This window comes from Balaenoptera physalus, assembly GCF_965194825.1.
Source record: "Balaenoptera physalus genome assembly, chromosome: 20".
Classification (NCBI taxonomy): domain Eukaryota; kingdom Metazoa; phylum Chordata; class Mammalia; order Artiodactyla; family Balaenopteridae; genus Balaenoptera; species Balaenoptera physalus.
The window spans coordinates 12,943,730-12,969,648 of NC_138901.1; the positions used below are offsets into that span (position 1 = coordinate 12,943,730).

The 25,919-nt window shown below is 45.6% G+C and overlaps 1 protein-coding gene across 5 annotated transcripts in view; it reads right to left on the reverse strand.

The window, feature by feature from the left end:
• Positions 1-11,403: 11,403 nt before the first annotated feature.
• WDR45B (WD repeat domain 45B) overlaps positions 11,404-25,919 on the reverse strand; it is a 28,431-nt gene continuing 13,915 nt past the window's right edge. For 2 of the 5 annotated variants that reach the window (XM_082442159.1, XM_082442163.1), the window contains 8 exons: positions 24,798-24,899; positions 20,023-20,110; positions 18,599-18,693; positions 15,300-15,490; positions 14,629-14,714; positions 13,667-13,768; positions 13,063-13,184; positions 11,404-12,690 (listed from right to left, as the gene is read on the reverse strand). In XM_082442159.1, the coding sequence (XP_082298285.1) occupies positions 12,584-12,690; positions 13,063-13,184; positions 13,667-13,768; positions 14,629-14,714; positions 15,300-15,490; positions 18,599-18,693; positions 20,023-20,110; positions 24,798-24,899 (893 nt within the window). In that variant the 3' untranslated portion in view covers positions 11,404-12,583. Of the gene's footprint in view, positions 12,691-13,062; positions 13,185-13,216; positions 13,556-13,666; positions 13,769-14,628; positions 14,715-15,299; positions 15,491-18,598; positions 18,694-20,022; positions 20,111-24,797; positions 24,900-25,919 lie in introns of those variants that run through there. The other 3 variants (XM_082442160.1, XM_082442161.1, XM_082442162.1) reach the window with 3 other exon arrangements.

A 25,919-nucleotide genomic window follows, 5' to 3' on the forward strand; every position in this document is an offset into this window, starting at 1 on the left:
AGGACTCAGAGATTCATAAAATGAACAATGTCCAGAATACAGTTCAAAATTACTCAGTGTACAAAGAGCCAGGAAAATCTCTTAAGGGGAAAGAAAAGAGATGTCAACTTAAGCATGTTGGAATAATCAGAAAAGGACATTAGCTTTCTATGGCTTTAATTATTGTACCCAAACTCCATGAAGTAAGGGCAAATGCTCTTGAACCGAAAGCTATAGAACTTAAAATTAACAAATGAAAAATTAGGTGGATCAACAGAAAAATGCTCAGAAACAAACCTTAGCCTCAGGGACCTGTGGGACAATATAAAAAGATCTAATATACCCTCGGTTAATGAATTCACAGCAAGAGGAGAAAGACATTGGTGTTTTAAAAATAATAATAATAATAACAATGCCTAAAAATGTCCCAGATATAATTGTAAAGATTCACAAAGCTCCAAATAGGATAAACTCAAAGACCATGTCAAGACACACCACTGGCTACTGAAACTGAAAACATTTTATCTTGAAAGCATCCAAAGAAAAGTGACTTATTGCATACAGAGTAACAATCTGAATACAAATTTCTCATCAGAAACCATGGAGGCCCTATGACTAGAAAATTTTTAAAGGGCTTAAGGTAACTGTCAATCTAGAATACTATATCCATAGAAAATATCAGGAGTGCAGATTAAAAGATATTCTTAGATGAAGGAAAACTAAGAATTCTTAACCAGCAGAACTGCTCAAAAAGAAATGCTAAAGGACATTCTTCAGGCAAAAAGTAAATAAAAGCAGAGAAACTTTGGAACTTCAGGAATGAAGGAGGAGATCAACAGAAATGGTAAATATCTGGGCAACTATAATAACTAGTTTTTCCTCTTAAATTCTTTAAAATATTCTAACTTTCCAATGTAAAAGTTTTAACATTGTCTATCAGGGTTTTCAGTGTATGTAAACTTAACACATATTGGCAAAAGTACCAATATAAAGGAGGAAGGCAAAGGTTTGTAGGTCTCTACGTTTCTACATTGAAGTGGTAAAACATTCTGAAGTAGACTGAAAAGCTAGCTTTGTCTGTTGTAGTCACTAGTGCAATCACTAATACCAAACAAAGATAAAGGAAAAATCCAAAAGGTAAATTAAAATGGAATGCTAAAATTTTTTTGAAATAACACGAAGGCAGAGAACAGTAAACCAAACGGGAGGGGACAAGCAAAAAAAACAATAATATGGTAGGATCTTATCAACAATTACATCAAATATAAATAGTCTAAATAGACCAATTAAGAGTGTGTCAGTTGGATCAAAAAATAAGACCCAACTTACTTTAAATAATATGGATAGGTTAAAAGTAAAAGGATAGAAAAAGTATATCCTGCGAACACTCAAAAGAAAGTTGGAGTGACTATATTAATGTCAAAGTAGACCTCAGAATAAAGAAAATTATCAGACATAAAGACATTACATAATGATACAGGGTCAACTCGCCAAGATGCACAACGGCCTTAGGGTTCCAAGCACCCAACAACAGTGCCTCAAAATAAATGAAGCAGGGACTTCGGTTTCAGGGTCCACGTGTAAGGAGCTGGGAAGTTGCCACTTCCTCCTAACACGTAAATAGTGCAACAGCCCAAAAATCAACAACTCATCTTGGAGCTAAGAGAGGTGAGGGTGCAGGGCAAACCACTACCCCCAAGATTGGAGGGACAGATGGGCGAACACAGGAGTGGAGATTACCATGGGGACTGGTGCCGGGCTACAAAAACCTACACTGTGAGCAGTCAACTGCTGGACAACTCTGAGAGTTAATGCCCCAGGGGAACCCAGTCTTAGGGGTTCCCCACACTTTTGTACATCTTACTTCCAGAAGCTCAACCAGGTTCTCACAGAAAATATTGGAAAAAACCAGGGGAGGGGAAAGGAACCATGTTTGAAATAGACCAGAGCACTGTTCTTTTTTTTTTTTTTAAGGTTCTTTTTTGATGTGGACCATTTTTAAAGTCTTTATTGAATTTGTTACAATATTGCTTCTGCTTTATGTTTTTTGTTTTGGCCACGAGGCATGTGGGATCCTAGCACTCCGACCAGGTATCAAACCTACACCCCCTGCATTGAAAGGTGAAGTCTTAACCACTGGACCGCCAGGGAAGTCCCTAGAGTACTGCGTTCTTAACAAGGCCTGCCTTCAGGAGAAAAGAGTTAACCAGGGTCTACCTGATCTAGAAGGGAAATTCCCAACCAGCCCACTCTAGCCACCCTGTCCCACCTAAGAGGGAAGAAAACCTGGGAAACTCTTATGCAGTTCGTAGCCCAGAAGCACAGGCTCACTAAGACTGAGTGAGACCTGCCCATAGGACTGTATACACCACTGCCCTGCCCCACCCCCATCCTGCACCTTACCACGTCACTGAAGACCTGTGTACAGCAGCAGCTCCTTTTATCCAGTACATCATGTCCAGTTGTCAAGAAAAAATTACAAGGATTAACTAAAAGGAAAACAATTTGTAGAGACAGAGCAACATCGGAACCAGACGTGGCAGGGGTGTTGGTGTCATCAGACGGGATCTAAAACAACTAGGACTAATATGTTAAGGACTCTAATGGATAAAAAGTAGACAGCATGCAAGAACAAATAGGCGATGTAAGCGTAGAGATGGAAATCCTTAAAAAGAACTATAAAGAGCATTGTAACAAATGTCTATGATGGGCTTGCTAGTCGACTGGACACAAATGAGGAGAGAATCTCTGCACTTCAGGATGCATCAATAGAAACTTTCACAAGTAAAAAGCTAAGAGAAGAAAGACTGGGGAGGGCTTCCCTGGTGGCTCAGTGGTTAAGAATCCACCTGCCAATGCAGGGGACGTGGGTTCAAGCCCTGGTCCAGGAAGATCCCACATGCCGCGGAGCAACTAAGCCCGTGTGCCACAACTACTGAGCCTGCGCTCTAGAGCCTGCGAGCCACAACTGCTGAGCCCGCATGCCACAACTACTGAAGCCTGCACGCCTAGAGCCCGTGCTCCACAACAAGAGAAGCCACCGCAATGTGAAGCCCCCACTCGCCGCAACTAGAGAAAGCCCCGCGTGCAGCAACAGAGACCCAACGAAGCCAGAAACAATAAATAAATAAAATAAAATAATAAAATAAATAAGTAAAAAAAAAAAAAAAAAAAGAAAGAAAGACTGGGGAAAAAAAAAAAGAACATCCAAGGACCGTGGGGCAGCTATATAAGGTATAACCTATGTGTTACAGGAGTACCAGAGAAAATGGAAGTACCAGAAAGAAAGGAGCAGAAGAAATGTTTGAAACAAGAATGAATGAGAATTTCCCCCCAGATCCAGGAAGCTCAGAGAATACCAGTCAGGATAAATGCAAAAAACAAACAAAAAAACAACTACCTAGGCATAACATTTTCAAAAAATAAGGACAACAATACAAAACAGTAACAGATGTGGTAGATATTAATCCAACTATATCAATAATCACTTTGAACATCACTAGTCTAAATATACCAATAAAAGACGTAGATTGTCAGAGTGGATCAAAAAACAAGACAACTATATGTTGTCTACAAGAAACTTTAAATATAAAGACATTTAATATAGATTAAAAGTAAATTAATGGAGAAAAAGATACCATGCTAACACTAATCAAAAGAAAGTAGGAGTGGCTTCCCTGGTGGCACAGTGGTTGAGAATCTGCCTGCCAATGCAGGGGACACAGGTTCGAGCCCTGGTCCAGTAAGATCCCACATGCTGTGGAGCAACTAAGCCCGTGCGCCACAACTACTGAGCCTGCGCTCTAGAGCCCGCGAGCCACAACTACTGAGCCTGTGTGCCACAACTACTGAGCCTGCATGCCACAACTACTGAAGCCTGTGCACCTGGAGCCCGTGCTCCACAACGAGAAGCCACCACAATGAGAAGCCCACGCATCGCAGTGAAGACCCCAACACAGCCAAAAATAAAAACAAATAAATTGATAAAAAGAAAAAAAAAAGAAAGCAGGAGTAGTTTTTTGTTTTTTGTTTTGACGGTGCTGCACGGCTTGAGGGGTCTTAGTTCCCTGACCAGGACTGAACCCGCGCCTCAGCAGTGAAAACACAGAGTCCTAACCACTGGGCCGCCAGGGAATTCCCAGGAGTAGTTATTTTATTTTCAGACAGAGCAGACTTCAAACCAAGGAAAGTTATCACTGATAAAGAGGAGCATTTCATCATGATAAAAGGAGCAATTCTGCAAGACAATGTAACAAAATAAATGAAGCAAAAGCTGAAAGAACTAAAATAATAGATAAATCCACATTACATTTTGATACTTCAACACTCCTCTCTAGGTAATTGATAAAATAAGTAGAAAGTCAGCAAGGCTATAAAAGCTCTGAGCAACACCAGTCAATGTAATTATCATTGATAGAGCATTCTACTCAACAGAATACACATTCTTTTCAAATGCACATGGAACATTCACCAATATAGACCAAATCTTGGGTCATAAAACTTACAAGCTTTAAAGAATTAAAATCATACATAGTATGCTCTTTGACAATTAGGGAATTAAACTAGAAATCAATAATAAAGGTATTTTTTAAATCCTCAAATGTTTGGAAATTAGACATATTTTGAAATAATCCATGATTCAAAGAGGAAGTCTTAAAGGGAATTAGAAAATAATTGTAACAGAATGAACATGAAAATATATCAAATTTGTGAAATGCAGCTAAAAGTGTTTATAGGGAATTTTATAGCACAAAGAAAACCTAAAATTCACTCATCTACAATTGTACCTTAAACTAGAAAAGAATGAATATAACCCATAGCAAATAATCAGCAAAAATTGAAAAAATAAAATTAAGGAGAAAAAAAAAATCAATGAAATCAAAGCTGATTCTTTGAAAAAAAAAAAAAAATCAACAAATTAACTCTGGCTGGAATGACCGAGGAAAAAGAGAGGATACAAATGACCACTATCAGGAATGAGAGATGGGCTCTCTGTGATGAGCTCCGTTGCTCTACCTACCACCTGTTTGCCCTGTTATGGAGGCAGTATTCCCACCCCGTGTACATGGGGGTGGCTGGACACGACACTATGACACTGGCCAGATGAGATGAACAGTAGTTTATCAGTCACACATACTCACACCCGAGGACACTGCAAGCCAAGTAGGATCACATGGGCATCACTTGGGAACACAGTGAACAACCTAGGGCTACAGGAGGCAGGCTTTGTAGTATCAAGAGTGGGGGACCCCGTTCCCATGGGAGGATGTGATTGTTTGAATAACCCCATGAGCTGTAAGGGAACTGAAAATGCTTACTCAGGGATAAGCAGGAACTGCACCTGTTCTGTTTGATAAGGAGAGTTGTTTGGCTGGGGGGCTTTATCCATGGAAGTAGAGTGGGTAGCGGAACTTGTAGTTAGGCCATTCCAGGCCTTCCCAGCTGAACCAAATGTTAAGGTAGCACGTAATACTGAACCTTAATTTCAGGCTTCATACCACATCCATATCTGTAAAAAGGATAATAAAGGAATCCTATGAAAAACTGTGCTCATAAATTTGACATCTTAGATGGAACAGACTAATTCCTTGAAATACACAAACTACCAAATTTACTAAAGAAATAGGTAGACTGAATAGACTTGTCAACAAATTGAATTTGTAATTCAAAACCTTCCAACATAGGGCTTCCCTGGTGGCTCAGTGGTTGAGAATCCGCCTGCCAATGCAGGGGACACGGGTTCGAGCCCTGGCTCAGGAAGATCCCACATGCCGCGGAGCAACTAAGCCCGTGCGCCACAACTACTGAAGCCCGCGCGCCTAGAGCCTGTGCTCCACAACAAGAGAAGCCACCGCAATGAGAAGCCTGCGCACCGCAACGAAGAATAGCCCCCGCTCGCCACAACTAGAGAAAAGCCCGCATGCAGCAACAAAGACCCAACGCAGCCAAAACTTAATTAATTTTAAAAAAAAAATTAAAAAAAAAAAAAACCTTCCAACATAGATAAGCTCCAGGAATTGTCCCCCTACCAAATCAACTACTGAGCTTGTAAGAACTGTCTGAATTAACTATTTTGGAACTATGGAGTCTACGCAAACACTTGCAATATCCAGGGGAGTGCTCCATAAAGAAAGGCTGGTAAATTTCAGTGAATTTTGGCATTTCACGTAGCAACTACCATCCCCCATCATCCAGCCTTGTGGCAGGCAGCCATGGGGACAGCACCCCACGTTCCTGGTACAGCTTGCTGAAGCCAGGGTGGACAACAGGGACTTTTTCCTCCAAAAATTTGAGTTGTGTATTTTAATCTGCCTGGCGGTTTGCTGAGGGGCTGGTTCAGAATCTGGTCATTATTTCAACACCCACAACCTGAAGTAGCTTCCCTGGCAGCATGGGTCAGGTGATTTAAAAGGGCAGAATAGCTTCTTTTTTTTTTAATCTTATTGGATCCAGGAATATAAGGAAATCTGTGACAAAACATTAGCTGAACACAAGCTAAAGTAACAGACTTCAGTGATCACGAATGACAAGAAATATAGCCTTGGGACTTCCCTCGTGGTGTAGTGGTTAAGAATCCACCTGACAATGCAGGGGACACGGGTTCGAGCCCTGGTCCGGGAAGATCCTGCCTGCCACGGAACAGCTAAGCCCGTGTGCCACAACTACTGAACCTGTGCTCTAGAGTCCTCGCGTCACAACTACTGAAGCCCGCGCACCTAGAGCCCGTGCTCCACAGCAAGAGAAGCCACTGCATGAGAAGCCAGCACACCACAACGAAGAGTAGCCCCTGCTCGCCACAACTAGAGAAAGCCCGTGCAGCAATGATGACCCAATGCAGCCAAAAATAAATACAAATTAATTTTTTAAAAAAGAAATCAATGGGATTCACCACATTAACAGAGTAAGAGACCATCTGACAAAACAACACAACCATTCCCAGTGGCATGAAGCTGAGGGCATGCGCCTCCTTAAACTTGGTGCTCTCAGCACCTCGTCTGCCTCACTCTTGTCTTGACTGTTCAGGTGGGTCCAGAGTGCTTAAATGCTTAAAGCAAAAAACCTCCATTTTCCAGAGAAACATAACAGAATCCATAACAACATACATACCATTTGCAATGTCCAAGGTACAACCCCAAAGTACTAGACACACAGGTTAATGTGACTCGTACACAGAATAAAAGAAAATCAATGGAGACTTGCTCTGAGAAAATCCAAATGTGAGAATTACCAAAGATTTTTACTTATGTCTTATAAATATGCACAAGGACGTAAAGATCGTTCATGTGAATGAGCAAATGAAAAAACTTAGTTAAGAATTAGAAACTAATTTTAGAACTGACAAATTCATCTAAAGTTTAAAGTACATGGTACAGTCGTGAAAGCAGAGTGGGCAGTAATAGGTCATTTAGTGGTATTCAATGATAGTTTAAATTATGCTAATTTTTTTTTAATTTTTAAAATTTTTAAAATTTTTTGGCTGCGTTGGGTCTTCGTTGCCACGCGCGGGCTTTCTCTAATTGTGGCAAGCGGGGGCTACTCTTTGTTGCGGTGCACGGGGTTCTCATTGCAGTGGCTTCTCTTGTGGAGCACGGGCTCTAGGCACGTGGGCTTCAGTAGTTGCAGCACGTGGGCTCAGTAGTTGCAGCGTGCGGGCTCAGTAGTTGCAGTGCGCAGGCTCTAGGGTGCACAGGTTTCAGTAACTGTGGCACGTGGGCTCAGTAGTTGTGGCGCATGGGCTTAGTTGCTCCACAGCATGTGGGATCTTCCTGGACCAGGGATCGAACCCATGTCCTCTGCATCAGCAGGTGGATTCTTAACCACTGCGCCACCAGGGAAGTCCCAATGCTATTTTTAAAAACAGGAAAGAATACTGTAAAAACTATATGAACAGCCTCAATGATCAGAGTGGGACAATATAAGGTGTTATACATGTGTACTTGAATCCCAACAGGAAAGAGACAATAGCAGAAGAATTATTTGAGGAAATGGCTGAAATTTCACAAATTTGATGAAAGCCATAAATCTAGTTTCAAGAAGCTCAGTAAGCCCCATGCATGATAAACACAAAGAAAACCAAATGTAGACATACCATAGTTTCCAAATTGTAATTTCATAAAATAATTTTTATCATATTGAAACAGGACACAGGAAGAACAAAAGGAAAACTCACAGCTTCTTTCCACACAAGTTGAATAGCTTTGTCATTAAAAACAAATAGGGGCTTCCCTGGTGGCGCAGTGGTTGAGAATCTGCCTGCCAATGCAGGGGACACGGGTTCGAGCCCTGGTCTGGGAAGATGCCGCAGAGCAACTGGGCCCGTGAGCCACAACTACTGAGCCTGCGCATCTGGAGCCTGTGCTCCGCAACAAGAGAGGCCGCGATAGTGAGACGTCCGCGCACCGCGATGAAGAGTGGCCCCCGCTCGCTGCAACTAAAGAAAGCCCTCGCACAGAAACGAAGACCCAACACAGCCAAAAATAAAAATAAATTAAAAAAAAAAAGAATACAAAAAATAAGAAAGTAGAGTTAATATATAAAAGACAAACAAACAAACAAATATGAATGACAGTGCACTTACGGTGTCCTCAATGATGTTACCACGTTACTGTTGGGGAGAAAATATTTATTAAATCCTGATACATTCTGTCCCTCAGCACTTCAGAAACAATCATTTTTGAGTTTTTGGAATTCCAATAAAATTTTATTTTTAGCTATTATTCCATTTAAAGTTCATCTGGGAAAAAAATGCTTAAGGATGCTTAAGATCAGCAGAGCCATGTAACCAGAACATAGTTCTTTGTGAAGTAGTACAGTAAGTCCGTGGGTAACAAATGAATCAGTTGATAGATGGCATTGTAGTAGGGCAACTGCGTAATTTTCATCCAAACCAGAAAAGAGCACTAAGGTGGATGAGATACCACAACCCAGGGCAGGAAGAGGACCTGGGGTTGAGTCACCCTTGGCTTGGCTTGGCTTGAGCAATGCCTCACCCACCGGTGCAGGAAGATGAGGCCCTTTCCCCATTACGTGTTTGGAAATCACGGTCAGACTGAATTATGAAAATAAGACCTGTACATCGAACCCAGTGAAAAATGTTTTGTTTTAATCACAAGCCAATACTAGAAACCATAAAGGAAAAAGGCTGATAGACCAGACTATGTAAAAATTTAAGATACATACACAGCAAAGTAAAACCCCTCAAACTGAAATAAACACAAAGTGAAAAAAACAACAAGGGGAGATTATTTTAAAAGTTCTCATAAACAAAAAAGACAAAATACACCAACAGAAATACAGTCGAAGGCATGAGTAAGCAATTTACAAAATAATTACGGATGCCCAGCAAAGGTATTCCAAAATGTTCAACCTGGCTAGAAATCAGAGATCTTTTTTCTCCATCAAAGATTAAAAAGCTCGTGCTCAGAGCCTGGTCCTGGTGAGGATGTGAGGTGTTGGCTGTTGAAGCTGACAGAATCATGGCAGGCAAGGTGGCAAACATACTAAATCTTATACGTGCAGATCCTCTGGCTTGGCAATTCCAGTTCTATTCAAAGAAGTAGGTGGACAAGTGTGTAAACATGTATGCACAAGGATTTCCATTTCCAAAACGTTTATAAAAGCAAAAAATACAAATAGGCATCTTCGGGCAATTACAGTATGTTTTGACATGTTCACGAGTTGTGAAAAGTTAAAGAATGGTCCCTATAATGCTGCTGAGAATTACAGACTTCACTCCAGAAGGCGTGGGCTTTCCGAGAGTAGTCTTCTCTGGATATGGCAACTCAGGGCAATTTTCATTCCAACTTTACATTCTTCTATATGTTCTTTTCTTACAATGAACATTTTGTATTTTGATAAGTATTTTCTGATCCATTTTGAAGAGGAAAATTTCAGCACAAGTTCCAAAAGTATTGTAATTGCTCAAATGCCTCTTACAGAAAGAAAGGAAAGAGGCCAGGGACAAAGTTGTGTGAAATCATCTAGAAGTTTGGTTTGGTTGCAGAAAAAGAAATGCAAACGTGAGAAGCTTTGGTCTCACAAGCAGAGTAAGGAGGGTAGCGGGCCTCGCCCTCCAGGCCGCAGTGAGCAGGGGCACTGCCACTGAGGACTTAAGGGACAGAGGAGCCAGGGGCAGGGGGGAGGGGGTGGAGGCTGCAGGGCGCAGAGAGCTCTGTCCCCACCTGAGACACCGAAGCCCTCCCCGTCCACGGCCTGGAGAGCAGGCAGGAGAGCCCAGTGAGCAGGGCCCCGTGAGGTGGTTCCTGGATGTTCATTCACATGGACACTTGGGGGAGAAACAAACCAGGCCTGTCCAGCCCAGCCACCAAGTGGGGCTTGTGGAAGCCCTGGACGCAGGACTTTTACGTCTGTGTCCCTCTGTACCCACATTCAGGGGCCGGCAGGACTCAGCTGAGGGAGGAATTGTAGGCGGCGCTGGCTTAGAGCAACCCCCTTTCTCTAAATAAGGCGACAAACAGTGGTTATCAATTTGAAAAACCAAGTCTGCTGCTGTCCTAAATAAACCGAGGAAGGTTCACCCGACAGCCTGCTCGCCAGGAATGGCTCTTCCCACCACGTCCCTGAGGGTAGAGCGAGGCCACGCGCACAGGCCTGGGGAGGGCGGATGGTGCCTGGCCGCCTCAGCCTTCCAGACCTCACCCTGCTCTCTGGAAGCCTCGTCCAGGGCATTTCCCAGGTGAGACGTGGTGTCTTTACCATCGCGAAGGGAAACCCCGAGAAGACAAACCAGAGCCCCTTGGTGGTGGTCATCCACACCACCCAGGATGTCCCTGTTCTGTCATTTTATAAAGCAGGCAAGGTTGTGCCCGGCATGGCAGAGCCAGGACCTGCTCCCACACTGTGGACTCTTAATGGAGGTGCCAGAACATTCCGGGTCGTCCTGGGTACAGCCTCTCCCTGGCTCCTCACTCAGCCCAGCTCTCACCAGCCTGCAGCACCTCCACACACCGTGAGGAGGAACTTTTTTCCTGGTTTAATGTACATTTGGGTACACTAAAGGGATTATATTCGGGGAAAATATAAACTACTAATGATATAAATGTGAAGGACCCCTCCTACTCCTGGGCCCAAAGTTAGGGCTAGTGTTAGACGGACACTGACGGGTGGCCCGACACCACGCTGGTGTCTCCCCCAAAGGGAGTGTCCCCCAAAGGGATTTCAGGCAGAGCTTCCCCACCAGAGACGACGGAAACCGCTAGCGAACATCACTCTCTTCCCCTCTGCTCCCCGAGCCAGGCCACCACCCACACGGGCAGCGGGGCGTCCACCCGGCCCCCACGCAGTCCTGGACAGTTTAGGCACCAAGTGCACTGGGCCGCTCCTACAGCCTGCAGTCCGGCGAGGTTCTAAAGCTGGGGCTTTGGTTTTGTAACATACAATTCTTTTCCCTTGATGGGTACAGAGTACAACAAAATTAGTCATTTTTATTTAAAAGAAACAATACAAATAAGTGTGCAAAATTAAATTTCATGATTAAACACACATAAAAGTAACATGCATACTTCACATTGAAATCCACAGACAAAGTTAGTTGATTACATGACAGTAAAAGAACTGGCAAAACTGAGAATTTGCTGCTGCAGATTTTAATGTTTGCAACCTGAAATCAAAACATAAAATTAAGTTTTAAGGGAATTTAAGAAAATTAAATATATACCTCAAGTACTACTAATAATATAGAGCCCATAACCTATTTTAGTTACCAAACGTTAAAAAAAGTATGTGCCTCTCATTCCCAGAATGTTAGTGTGCAGCTAGTCTTAAAAATGGGGAGAGAAGATGGTGAGAAAGGGAGGTGGAATCGGCTGGCCGAGACATCCTCTCCAGGCCCACAGAAACCGGGCACTGCTTTGTTGAGACGCCCGTTTCCCTTCGTATCCTCCAAATTAAGTGACGCTTTCTTCTATGACTAAGTTTTAAAGTCTATGCTGTTACTCTGTTACCTACACGTAACAGGGAAACTCCCTTTGACCCAGAGTTTCACCAGGAGGCCACAGGCGCTGCTCACAGGGTGGGCGTGGTGCTGCCTCAGTTCCAATGGCTCCAAAAAGACAGGGACGCACGACACGCAGCTCTTGAGGGAGACGCCAGACCTGTGCCCTCTTTCTTCAGTTTAGATGGGAGAAGGGCTTCCTTCCTCCTTTCCTAAGGCTGCCGGTATGATTGTTCCACTTAAATCTGGTGAGAACCAACACTTACACGTGTGTTCACCTCCCCGTTAAAGACTCAGTAAAAATGATGAAATCTGTTGCCACAACCAAATTTCACTTTGTCCCTCCTCTTTTCAACGTGCCCCCAGTTTGTCCGGAGCCCCAACAGCAGGTGGCGGATGCGGCAGAACCAATGAAGCAAGCGTCATGGCTGAACGAAAGGTGAAGCCAGCAGTTGGGCGTGAGTGTCCATGTGCCCTGAAGATTCTTCCTTTAACACTGGACTCAGGAGGTCTGGCTTCGGAAAACAGACGACACGTATGGCTTCGCAACAAGGTCCCAGGCCATCCCCCCAGCCCATCACCACCAGTCCCAGGAGCTCGAGGGGCCGCTGGGCACCCAGGGCCCGTGGTGCTCGCACTCCTGGTGGAGGGTCACAGCTTGTCGTCGGTCATCTCCAGGAACTGCGCATACACGTCCCGGACGCACTCCCCCTTGGGGTTGAACAGGAACTTGTAGTAGCTGCCGTCCGCACAGATCGCTGGGCAGAGGAGACCGTGTCACTCAGGGTGAAAAGCAAGCAGCCCGCACTGAGCTCACTGCACAGGTTGAGCGGAGGCTGAGCAGCCCCGAGGGATCTGTGGGTGGTGGGGGCACTCGACCGAGAACCCCACTGTTCTGGGGGGTCTGCATCTACTCAGCTAGTGTGGCGATGGGGGAACCCTCTTTGGTCGCCGGTTCCAAGACCAAATTATCTGCCCCACTGACTGCCCGGGAAACCCCGGAGGGCAGGTGGCTGCGTGGACCCTGAGAGGGATGCACAGGACCCCCAGGAGAGAGGAAGGGCCACCAGTGGAGCTGGTGGGGCGCTGACCACACCTGGGGGCCACTCTCCTCTGGAAGGACCACTTACCAATGACAGCATTTGGCTCTGTTCCAAAGGCACAAATGCACGGAGAGCCTGAGGGAACCTGAAACTTGGAAAAACTCCACTTGGAACTGAAGTATTTTGGAAGGAAGCTGGCTGATGCCAAACTGTGAGGACAGGAAGCAAAGAAAGAAAGTCCGGTCACATAACAAAGTTAGAGACACGGCTCTCTTTAATGTCGGCTTAGCCTTAATGATTTAAATTATATTTTTGCTTTTAATTTTTATTTTTCACATGAAAAAACTAAGTTGTTACAAATGGGTTTATTATAAATCCAGAAACCATCAGCACCAGAAGGGGCACAGGGTTCTACTGCCACCAAATTAATTTTCTGAACAGCTAACACAAGGATGACGGCTGGAGCTCAGGACCAAGTTCTACCTCACTGGAAGGCACCTGGATCCTCATCAGACGTTTTCTAAGGAGCTAGTGGAAGGGGAAGTCGTGATGCCACTGCCTTAGCATCAAGTAATCTGCACTGGTTTTCAGAGAATCAAATGAACGACCAAAGAAAAGCATCCCGACTGTGACTCAGACTGAGTGGGGCAACACTCAGGCCATGTTCTGTCCTTCTAACTGGAAAACCTACCTTGATTGTTTATTCCTTTTTGGATCTTCAGCTGCAAAAATGTGCACCGTGCCGTGGTCACTGGACACACAGATGAGAGAAGCGTCCTGATTGAAGTTAATGCTGCAGAGAAATCAGACGAAGCTGGGGTCTCATGTGGACGCAGAAGCGAGCCCTGACCTCAGTCCCCCATGGTCAGGACAGTCATTTTAAGAACCACCCCTCCTGACCAGCTGACGGGGCTCAGCACAGAACCAGATGGTCAAAGCCAGGGCACAGCCCCTCCTCAGGTGCCAGGAAGAGGGAAGGGGCTCCCTGCAGACCACCCTGCCACCCCAGGGGCCCTGAGGCCACCCAAACATGCCACTTGGAGGAGAAAAACTCCCCTCCAACGACCCAGGCCCTGTAGAGGTGGGCGTCACTCAGGCTGGCTGGAGGGGCCCGAGAGCAGACAGATGGGAGAGCGGGCTGCACCAGAGGCCCCAAGGACACTACATCCAGATACTAGCTATGTTTTTATCACTCAGGCCCCAGTGCAGCTCCACACCTGCAAAGGCCACAGACACCAAGAACAAAGTTCCACCCAAGCAGGGGTGCAGCCCTGTCAGAGCTACAGACACTGTGGACATGGTAACAACCACCACAGAAAGAGCAGATCAGCCTCGCAGGAGGCTGAAGTGACTACAGACAGCCTAGCTAGGCCTCCAGTGTTTGCCTGAAGATGCTACTGAAAAATAAGTTGGAGGGACAGTGAAGAGATGAAATAAAACAAGCAAATTCTGACAAATGCAGGACAATGGGTTCATGGTAATCATAATATTCTCTCTACTTTTGTGTATATTCCCATAATAAATAAACAGGTAAATTAGTAATAATAAAACAAGCTAATAAAACAGCCCCCGCCCGCCTCGTGGGGGTAGTCCTGACTCTCTTCCGGATCACATAGGGCCCCTTCTCTAGGGTAAAACAACGTGCTTTCTTACCAATAAATATTAGCTGCTTGAGATCCTCTTCGTAGTTCCTGGATTAAATGCCCTGATGAAGTATCAAATATTCGTATAAGGGTCCCCTTTGAAAAACAGTGAAGTGTTTCATTATCAAAGATTCACAACTTTTTAGTTTTCTTGAAATGATTTATATTCACAAACCCAATAACCCATCCGACCCTTTCCCAAACTCACCCACATCACCTAAAACTCAACTTTCCCTCTGTTGTCACCGAGAACAGACTGGAGTCTCTAGTCCGACGGCAGCGGGCAGGGGCCGAGAGAGGGTCAGGGAGACCCAGGGCCCAGGCCCACAGGCGTGGCCCTCTCGGAGCCCCGTGCACACGCTCCCCTGGCAGAGGCCCTGGGCTGTCTCGCGCCCTGAGAGCCATCAGTTCACTCACTGTCCAGAGAAATGGCATCTTAATTATAATGCCCACAGCCAGTTAGGAAAACACTAATTCTACTGCCAAACAGATGGGGCACAACCAAATAAAATGACTTTTGGACCCTCTATGTCAACTATGACTTGCTTCCTGAGAGAAGGTGGCTAAGAGCCTCTCAGGGGTCGGGATCTTCAGGGAAGGGCTGGTGTCCCGGGAGCCCACACACTACGGTGGGAGAGGCCACTCTGGGGGCACCTCCGTGGGGCAGGGACACCCACTTACTTTCTCAGACGCGGTCGCAATTCTTGTTCCCTGCAGGTTGAGAGCAATGCAGCTCAAGACGCCCTCATGGGCAGGAATGTCCACTGGCGGCTTCTCGGTGCTGGCCAGGTCCACGAGCTGCACATGGCCCGTGTGCGTGCCCGGGAAGGCCAGGAGTGAGTTGTTACTATTGGGGCACAGGACACAGAGGCCTAAACAGAGACAAGGAAACACGTCAAGGACTCAGGACCGTCTCAAAGCTTCTGCTTTTCCACAACCATACCTGCTCCCTGCCCTCCAGGTCCCATGAAAAAGTAAGAATCATTCACAAAATCTTTTCCCTGTGAAGGGCAGCAGAGGGCCAAGCAAAGCTCCCTCCCATGAGACGGCTTCATAATTGGAAACATTTGCTGAACTTATTATTGAATAAACTTTATCAAATGTCTGTCTTTTGGGGTGTCAGCCACGAGAATGCAAAATTGTAAAATCTAAAAATGAATTCTTAAAAAATAAATAAAATAAAATAAAATAAAAATGAATCCACTAACAGTAACATAAAAAAACCAAAACTGAAGAATAAATTTAACGATAGATGTAAAAGACACTATAACACACTGCAAAGGAAAACCAAAGACCTGGTGGGTGGAGAGCTGTCCTGTGACCACGGCTTGGAACCTACCTTCACCCACCTACAGAGTAAGTGCAATCACAGTTAAAATCTCTGCAGGCTTTTCTGAAGAAACAGACAACCTGTCACTAAGTTATAAGGAAAGTAAAAGGTCCCAGAATAGCCCCCCAATTTCTTATAAAATAGGAACAACATTAGAGGACTTGTACTACCTAATTTCAAGAATTATCTTGAAGTTCCAGGGACTTCCCTGGTGGTGCAGTAGTTAAGAATCCGTCTGCCAATGCAGGGGACACGGGTTCGATCCCTGGTCCAGGAAGATCCCACATGCCACGGAGCAACTAAGCCCGTGCACCACAACTACTGAGCCTGTGCTCTAGAGCCTGCGAGCCACAACTACTGAGCCCACGTGCCACAACTACTGAAGCCCGCGTGCCTAGAGCCCGTGCTCCGCGACAGAAGAAGCCACCGCAGTGAGAAGCCCGCGCACCGCAACGAAGAGTAGCCCCCACTCGCCGCAACTAGAGAAAGCCTGTGCGCAGCAATGAAGACCCAACACAGCCAAAAATAAATAAATACATACATACATTAAAAAAAAGAATTATCTTTAAGTTCCAGAAATCAAGGTCATCTGATATTGGCATAAGGAGAGAAACACAGACCACTGGAGCAGAATAAAGAGTCCAGAAGAATCTTACACTTATTTGATTAAAAAAAAAAGTATCAAGGTAATTCAATGCAGAAAAAATAGTCCTTTAAACAAATGGTAAAGGGACTTCTCTAAGCAAAAAAGAAAAGGCCACAAGCAGAAACATGAAAACTGTTAAAAGAAAAAAGCTCACTGGTTAAAGTAAATATAGAGTAAAAGTAGTAAAATCAACCACACACAAAGCTAGTGGGAAGGTTAAAAGACAAAGGTAGTAAAATCATCTACATCCGCAATAAGTAAAGGATACACAAAGCAAAAAGATATAAAACAATGTCAAAAACAGATTGTGGGGAGAGGGGAGCAAAATGTAGGGTTGTTAAAATGCGTTTGAAATTAAGAGACCAGGCCATTTAAAATAATCACACGTATATATACAGATTGCTATATATAAACCTCATAGTAACCACAAACCAAAAATCTATAATAGATACACACACAAAAGAGAAAGGAATCCAAACATAACACTAAAGACAGTCATAAAATCACAAGGTAAGGGATTTCGCTGGTAGCACGGTGGTTAAGAATCCGCCTGCCAATGCAGGTGACACAGGTTTGATCCCTGGTCCGGGAAGATCCCACATGCCACAGAGCAAAACTAAGCCCGTGCACCACAACTACTGAGCCTGCATGCCACAACTACTGAAGCCCACATGCCTAGAGCCTGTGCTCCTCAATGAGAAGCCCGCACACCGCAATAAAGGGTAGCCCCGCTCACCGCAACTAGGGAAAGCCCATGCACAGCAGCGAAGACCCAATGCAGCCAAAAAAAAACAAAAACAAAAAAAAAAATCACAAGGGAAGAGAACAAAAGAAGAAGAAAGGAACGAAAAAGACCTACAAAAACAACCCAAAACAATTTGTGGCAATAAGTACATACCTATCAATAATTACTTTAAATGTAAATAGACTAAATGCTCCAATCAAAACACAGAGAGTGGATATATACACAATGAAATACTACTCAGCCATAAAAAAGGAATGACATCTTGCCATCTGCAGCAACATGGATGACCTAGAGGGTATTTTGCTAAGTGAAATAAGTCAGACAGAGAAAGACAGATACTGTACGTTACCACTTATACACGGAATCTAAAAAATAATTACAATATGACCCAGCAATTGTACTCCGAGAAATGAAAAAATACATCCACAAAAAAACCTGCATGTAAACATGTACAGCAGCTTCTATTTATAACAGCCAAAAATCTGGTATGGATCAACAGCTGTGGTATATCCATATGATGGTATATTACTCAGTAATAAAAAGGAACAAAATAATAGCACACACACAAAAACATGGAGGAATCTAAAAAATATTAAGCTAAGAGAAAGACACCAAACACATCTGAAAAGGCAAAACCTGAAGGTCAGGTGGGGAAGGGCACAGCCTGGGGAAACTCCTGCGTGACGGGATTGTTCTGCCCTGACTGCGGTGGCAGCTACACAACTGTTTACAATGACTAAAGTTTATCAAATGATACACTTAAAATGAGTTTTATGTAAATTATACCTCAATAAAGCTAGAAAAAAAAACCCAAAAATTTTAAAAGCAAAGTTAAGATGATAAAATGAATAACAAAGTCAGCCACACGTAATCCACCAGCCAGAAGAAAAAGGGAAGGAAATGTCTCAGAACTTAATAAAAACATGGATTCCAGGGCTCACCATGGAGCTCCTGAATGGCTGACAGTGAGAATCCCAAGAGGGACTCCGATGATTCTGGTAAGAGGCAGGGTCTTAGAGCCACAGCGAGGAAGCTGGGCTGTGACCGCGGGAAGGTTCAGGGGAGAAGGTAGGGACCGAGGTGGGGGAGCTTGCATCTCCCAGACCCTTCCCCAGAGCCCCAGATGCCCCAGGACCCACCACTAGGGCGACACCACTCCAAGACCACCTGGAGGAGAGGCGCCCAGCATGGGTCTGCGTCCCACCTGGATTGGACCCAGGAAGCCAGTTTCCATCATCCATCCTCCTCTGGATTCTTACCTTTCGGGTTATAGCAGGTTTCAAAGACGTGCAACTGATGAGGATTGTGTGTGAATGTAAACACCTTAATCATAGAGTCCAAAACAACCACAATTCTGGAAAGAAAACAACACCATCAGAATTTCTCTCCCCCAAAGTGAAATTCAAACATTTTGTGACTTTTGTTCTTATCATCTGGAAACAGAAACACCGCAAAGAGCAAATACAAGAGGGTCATTCCTGGGATTTCCCTGGTGGTCCAGTGGCTAAGACTCCACGCTCCCAATGCAGGCGGCCCGGGTTCAATCCCTGGTCAGGGAACTAGATCCCACATGATGCAACTAGGAGTTCGCATGCTGCAAGTAAAGATCCTGCATGCCGCAACTAAGACCCGGCGTGGCCAAATTAATTAATTAATTAATTAATTAATTATTTAAAAAAGAGGGTCATTCCTGAACCCAGGCACTGGGCAGCAAGGTCTGTGGAACAGGTTGGCTCGGAGCCCCTGGGCGCGAGGCTGGCACTAGAAATGAATGCCTCTCACCCGGCTGGAGGAAGGTACAGCCCAAGGGTTGGGAGGGCATTGCCATCAAATATTCTGTCTAGAGTAAGAACCAAGTAGGACACAAAGGCAGAAATTCTATCTTAACACACTTTTAGACACGTCTTGACAATCCAGAAATTTAAGAAAGTGGAAGATCCTTGATTTGGCTCCAGGATTTGCATTATTACGAGCCCCTAAATGCTGACATTCCTGGAAGAAACAAGTCTCCCTACGAGTGCAGGGATGACAGACCCCTATTCACACTTGTCTGGTTCAGCATCTGTCCTCCCACAGCCGATCATAGCATGTAAATCACACCACAGCCGAGCATAACATGTACATCACACCAAAATCCAAAGCGATGAAGCTTTGCTCTACCTCCATCAACATACTAGGAAAAACTTCTGTGTTCTCCTAAACCCCAGGAAGGCAACAGCTGAGAGAGACCTGCTACCTTCAACAGGTGAGATTCAATGACACCTTCTCTGTGAGGAGTTCCTGAATTTTCCTTTACTTTCAGATTGAAACATTTATGAGGCAGCATTTGGACAAGTGTGGGCTAAGAGGGAGGCAATTCAAGGTTCAAAACTCGAGTCCTCAGTCTGTACCTGTCGGGTGGGACGGCTCCCCTGAAGGACTGAGAGCTGGGGGGGGCAGGGCTGGCCGGGGGCTGGGTCCATGGAGGTGCACTTCACCCATGCCCACCAACCACTCACCTCTAAGTGATCCTGGGAGGCAAATAAAACTCACTGCCTTCCTTATGTCCTTGGGTCATAAACTACAGTCTCATGTTTTTATACATCGTTTTCCTGAACACTTCTCTTCCTTCAATATAAAATGATTTCAGCCATCTTCAGAGAAAGTGACTGTTCCACCTCTAAAAATGAGACACCAAACCTACCTATCTCGCCGTAATTTGGCAGCCTTGACTTCGGTAGAAAATTCTATTTCAATCACAGTCTTCTTCTTCAGGTCATCCCAGATCATCACTGAAACAGGAAAGAATGTATGAACATGGTAATGAACAGGCCAGGGGCTGGCTTGCTAAGGCCACTCCTGAAGGGGTCCTCACATCACAAACACCTGACTGGGAGCTGGTGGGGGGTAGGGGGACACGAGGCTCTCCCACTGGCAGGACGGTCCCGCCCCCAGGTCTCAGACCCGCCCCCCCGCCCGCTCACCCCTGCCCTCTCGCCCTCCTATTCAGCAACCCCACACCTGCTCACACCTCAGGCAGCCAGTCTCTCTCTACACACACAGGCATTCAAGCGCACTTGAACCTCCTCCCTGCCAACCCTCGCCTAGTTTTTAGGCAAACTTCTCTCCACCTCTCTTTCCCTGGTTCTACTAGACTGAGCCAAAAAGCAAGCCCAACCACAGGTACCAAGTGCTAGAGATAAACCTGGATTAAGAAAAGAACGGGTCTGGCCGCGCTAGGAGGTCGCGCAGGCTGGAGGCCCCGGTCGGAGGGGAGGGAGAGGCAGCATCCAGGGGACAACGTGCCAACTGCCAAGCAACTAGCCGACACTGGCTACAAGACCTCCACCACCTCCACGATGCTCCTCACTGTTTACGGGGGCTACTCTGCAGTGCCCGAGCCTTCCACTATTTCCAGCGGCGCAGCTCCCAGCGCCAGGCTGCAGAAGAAAAGAAGACCTCGGGAGTCCCGTACAACTGGGGGGCTTTTTTCCTTGAGCAGAGAGACCTGAGGCATGCTGTGGAAAGACCTCACCTGCAATCATTTCTGAATCAAGAGGATCAGGGCCTTAATGGTTTTCGAACTCTGCTGGGAAAAAGTGCCCACCTTTTCTCTGGTACAGTCAGTTTGGAGAGGCTACTGAATGGTAATAGGAATGGGAGGGTGAGGCACACCTACAGACATTAAATATTTTACCACGTCAAAAAAAAAAAAAGAAAAGAAAAAGGGTTGTTTCATGGGGAAATCAGACACATAAAAACCAGGGCCAGTGTTCTTCAGCCCTGACTGTTCTCACTCTGCTTCAAGCTCTGGAATATCTTCTGCTCACACTACAATCTTCCGTCAGGATGGATTAGCAGTTTATGTCCCAAGGGCTGAGACAATTTACAGACAACCCTGGAGGACGAGGAGCGTGTGTCCAGACCTCTTTTCCACTTGAAAAGCTGGGTACAAAGCGTGTGGGGTGAGGGAAATAAGCTCCCTAAACAGTCAGGTTACGGCTGACTGAGAATGGAAGGAAAGAATGTTTCCCCTAAAGGTCCCAACACCATGACCAACAACAGTCCGGCGGAATTCAGGGGTAAGTTTTGCCAGAATGGGTAAGTATCCTAAGTTTCAAATCAAGAGAGAACTGAATATCAGCCTACCAGAACTGCCAAAATTATTATCAAGTAACGTAAGATGTATTTACTATCGAAGAGGTTAGTTATAATTTATAACCACTCAAAAATGAAGGGAAGAATTGTGTTCTTCTTGCTCCCTTAAACACCATCTTTGATAAACTTCTCCCATCGGCTCTTCCTTAAAGGGCACCAACATGTCAGTGAGTAGACAGTTACCTTATTGAAAAGAGTATCTTCCCAAAACCAGATGTTCACGACCTTCTGGGCAAAGGACACTCTACTCTTGAACACGAAAGCAATTCAGTGAACTTCCTCTGGCCCTGCAACCTAACACCAGAAAGCCTACAACTCAACACAAACGCAAACTGGCCCAAACCAGACAGAAGCCCACAGATAAGGATGTCAAGGGTGTCACAAATATGGATGAACTCCATTTTCAGAAATGTCTGGAAACAGTGTGATGAAGCCCCAAAGGCAGCAGCACGAATTCTCATTCACAAAAGAAAAGTGACCAGACACGATGCCTTGGGTAGTGAGAAAAATCCATGGCCTCTGAGGGCTGCGAGCTGCCTTACTGCAGGAAACCAAAAATTTTAAAAGTACTGCGCGGGATTCTGTATGTCTGTCTCTTGATACAGTTCCTAATAGCAAAAAATGTATTTCAAAATTCTGGACTTCCTCCTAAATGGAAAGGGCCTCTCTGCTCCCTGAACAGCACCCTGTCAGGACCCAGTGGGTCACCATGACAAACCAGTTTCCTCCAGTCCTGTTTTATTCTGTTTTCACAAACCAAAGACACTAGATTCTTTACACTGTAATACCATGCATCTTAATTGATAATTATTAAAATATTAAGTAGTAATTTTGACATTGAAAAAATGTATTTTTAATCTTACAAAAGTTTAAACAGACCAAGTTCTTTTTTAAAAATTGCCCTTAGCACACTACAAAAAGCTTAAATTTTACTCAAAATGTTCAGTTAGAAAATTGCTTTCTTCTAAAAAATTTTTTTCTTCTGCAAAATTTCTGAGGCTCTTTCACTTCTCGGAATTTTTTTACTGAGAATAAGATGTTACAGGTGACAGAGACCCCAGAGATTATCCGGTCCACTGCTCCCTTGGGGGCGGGGAGCAGTGACACCCCCAACAGGGCCACAGGTGGAGCTAAGCTCCTGACTCCTCACCAGTGATCAATGATCAATGAAATTCTTCATATGACAAAGACTGATCCAGCGGCAGAATCTCTGCCCATCCCCAAGGAGCCCAAGTAATTCTTCTTTTTTTTTTAAATTAATTAATTTATTTATTTTTGGCTGCGTTGGGTCTTCATTGCTGTGCGCGGGCTTTCTCTAGTTGCGGCGAGCGGGAGCTACTCTCAGTTGTGGTGCGCAGGCTTCACATTGTTGTGGCTTCTCGTTGCACAGCACGGACTCTAGGTGCATTGGTTTCAGTAGCTGTGGAGCGCGGGCTTCAGTAGTTGTGGCTCACGGGCTCTAGAGCACAGGCTCAGTAGTTGTGGCGCACAGGCTTAGTTGCTCTGCAGCATGTGGGATCTTCCCAGACCAGGGCTCGAACCTGTGTCCCATGCAATGGCAGGTGGATTATTAACCACTGTGCCACCAGGGCAGCCCCCAGGTCAAGTAATTCTTGTTCCACTGCAAGACCCACCCCTGCCCCTAGCACAGTTGCTTCCGTGTCACTTCTGGGTGGCCTCTTCCAGGACTCACAGACACAGGCCCTGCCCATCCAGGCCATAGTGGCAATGACCTGGACAGCTGCCAGGCTTCCTGCCCTTCAGCCTCTGTGGTTATCAGGGTGAACCCTCACCTGAAAGTGGATTCCATTCCCTGTATCATGGAACCCCGTCCACACAACCCACCAGGCTCTTCTGAGAACTGCCAGTCAGGCCCCAAGCCTGCCCAGGGCCAAGCAGAACTCTGTGTGTTTCCATGCGCCCCCTTTCTTTGTTTCATGGTCACAGGCAGACCTCAAGCTCACCCCCATCTTTACTCTTCGTAGGGAAACCTCGCTTACTACACTCCTTCCCTTCCCCACCAAGCCTTGAAAGACGGTGGTCTCCACAGCCCCCGGCACAGTGGAGCCTGTCACCAGTGGGCTCCAACTCAACAGTCCCGCAGGGCTGCAGCGGTCACCCAGGCCTCCTCCCATCTGTAGCATCTGCCTCTGATGCCCACACTCACTTCCCTCTCCTGCCTCTTCCAGTGAACATGTCTCCCCTTTCTGCCTCCAACCTCTGAGTCTCCTCAGCCTTACACTTACTTGCTTCTAGACTAGAACGTTCCTGAGACCTGCTGGTACTGCTTTCCAACCACACCCTCACCTGGCATGCGAGACCCCCACATCTTTCCCCACCCCTGCCCCCATCCACCTGCCCCTCTTCCCCTGCTCTACCCTCCTTTCCTGGATTTCTTCCTCGTGCCCCAAATGATACCTAGTTACAGGCACGCGATATTCAGCTGTGGTTGTAAAGTTTCTGTTTCTCCCTTACTTTCTTCTTTTTAAAAAAAATTATTTATTTATTTATTTGTTTATTTATTTAGCTGTGTTGGGTCTTTATTGCTGCGCACGGGCTTTCTCTAGTTGCGGCGAGCGGGGGCTACTCTTTGTTGTGGTGCGCGGACTTCTCATTGCAGTGGCTTCTCTTGTTGTGGAGCATGGGCTCTAGGCGTGCGGGCTTCAGTAGTTGTGGCTCACGGGCTCTAGAGTGCAGGCTCAGTAGTTGCGGTGCCCGGGCTTAGCTGCTCCGCAGCATGTGGGATCTTCCCAGACCAAGGCTCGAACCCATGTCCCCTGTATTGGCAGGCAGATTCTTAACCACTGCACCACCAGGGAAGTCCTTCTCCTTTACTTTCAAAGAGCCACACTCTTTACAATGCCATCTCTTTGAACACAGACACACACACACACCAGGAACAACACTCCTCAACCCAGAGCCCAGCTGTTCTCTGTTCTATGTGTTTCTGTGAGTCAGTGGCTCTCTGCAGGAGAAGCAGCCTCCCCACACCTGGCTTTAAAAGGAACTCACAGCACAGGACACCAACCGCAGAAGAACATCCAGAACAAAACAGGGCAAAGGCCCCCATCCAGCCAACACAACTGAAAAGCACGTGCTCTATGTCCATGGGGACAAGTGACCCTGGTCACACGTTTCTTCTCCCAGGAGCAGCAGAGAAAAGACACTCTCTTTCTGGATGCTTCTTTCCCAGGGACTAGTCCTTCATGTGTCACAGGGCCACCAGGGAAGATCCAATGTAGCCAGAGACACAAAGATACTCTAAAAAGTTCAAGAGAGGACTACACATGAGGTGCATTATTAAATGCAAGATTACTTTACCTTTGTTCGGAGGGTATTTCGGCTTTTTTCCACCACCAACTAAAGCTAAATAGTTGCAGCGAAATAACATTTCAATATGGCCAACTCCTCCTTCTAGAAATTCTGAAATGATAAAAATAAGTCAGTATGTATATTTTATAATTAAAAAAAAGAAAAAAAGTAAAAACGTAACAGTCAGAATTTGATTTTTAATCAGCAATTTGCATCTGCCATCAGAAATGAGAATAGTGACTGGCTAAGAAAATAATTAGCTTCAGACCTCTCAGCATCCTGTCATCATGAACTGTATTTTCATGTGTAAACACTAAGAGCCTAAGAAGCCAATGTAGCAAAATATATGAAATACCTGAGTTCGTATTTTAAGGTGCAGCAAAATTTGTAAGCTCTGAGAAAGTTATGCTGTGATGCAAAAGCTGGAATTCCTTTTCACCACTTTAAACACCTCTTCCACTGGAAGTCCGAAATGCTCAAAAATGTCCACAAATTATGTGAAGACGAACATGTCAGCAGATCTTCAGCTGTGCTCCACGACAGAAGGAAGCCCAACACGCTCTCTCAGGGGAGCAACAGGAATCCCCAGGAGGAGTGTGGGGCTCAGGAAAGCACACTGCACTCTGAATGGTTCCTGTCGCAGCAGGGCTGCCCCACCCCATCTCCCCAGCTTCCACTCTGGTCTGTTGTGACCACGAGCTCCTGGGACAGTGAGGGGCAAGCCAAGAAACAAAACCTCTAAAAATCAGAAGTTGGGCTTCCCTGGTGGCGCAGTGGTTGAGAATCTGCCTGCCAATGCAGGGGACACGGGTTCGAGCCCTGGTCTGGGAAGATCCCACATGCCGCGGAGCAACTAGGCCCGTGAGCCACAATTACTGAGCCTGCGCGTCTGGAGCCTGTGCTCTGCAACAAGAGAGGCCATGATAGTGAGAGGCCCACGCACCGCGATGAAGAGCGGCCCCCGCTTGCCACAACTAGAGAAAGCCCTCGCACAGAAACGAAGACCCAACACAGCCATAAATAAATAAATTAAAAAAAAAAAATCAGAAGTTAACCTAAGAATTGACTCCTACCTGTCCAGTCAGAGCCACCCAAGATGGACTCAAAGTCCATCAGCAGCTTGCTCAAGGA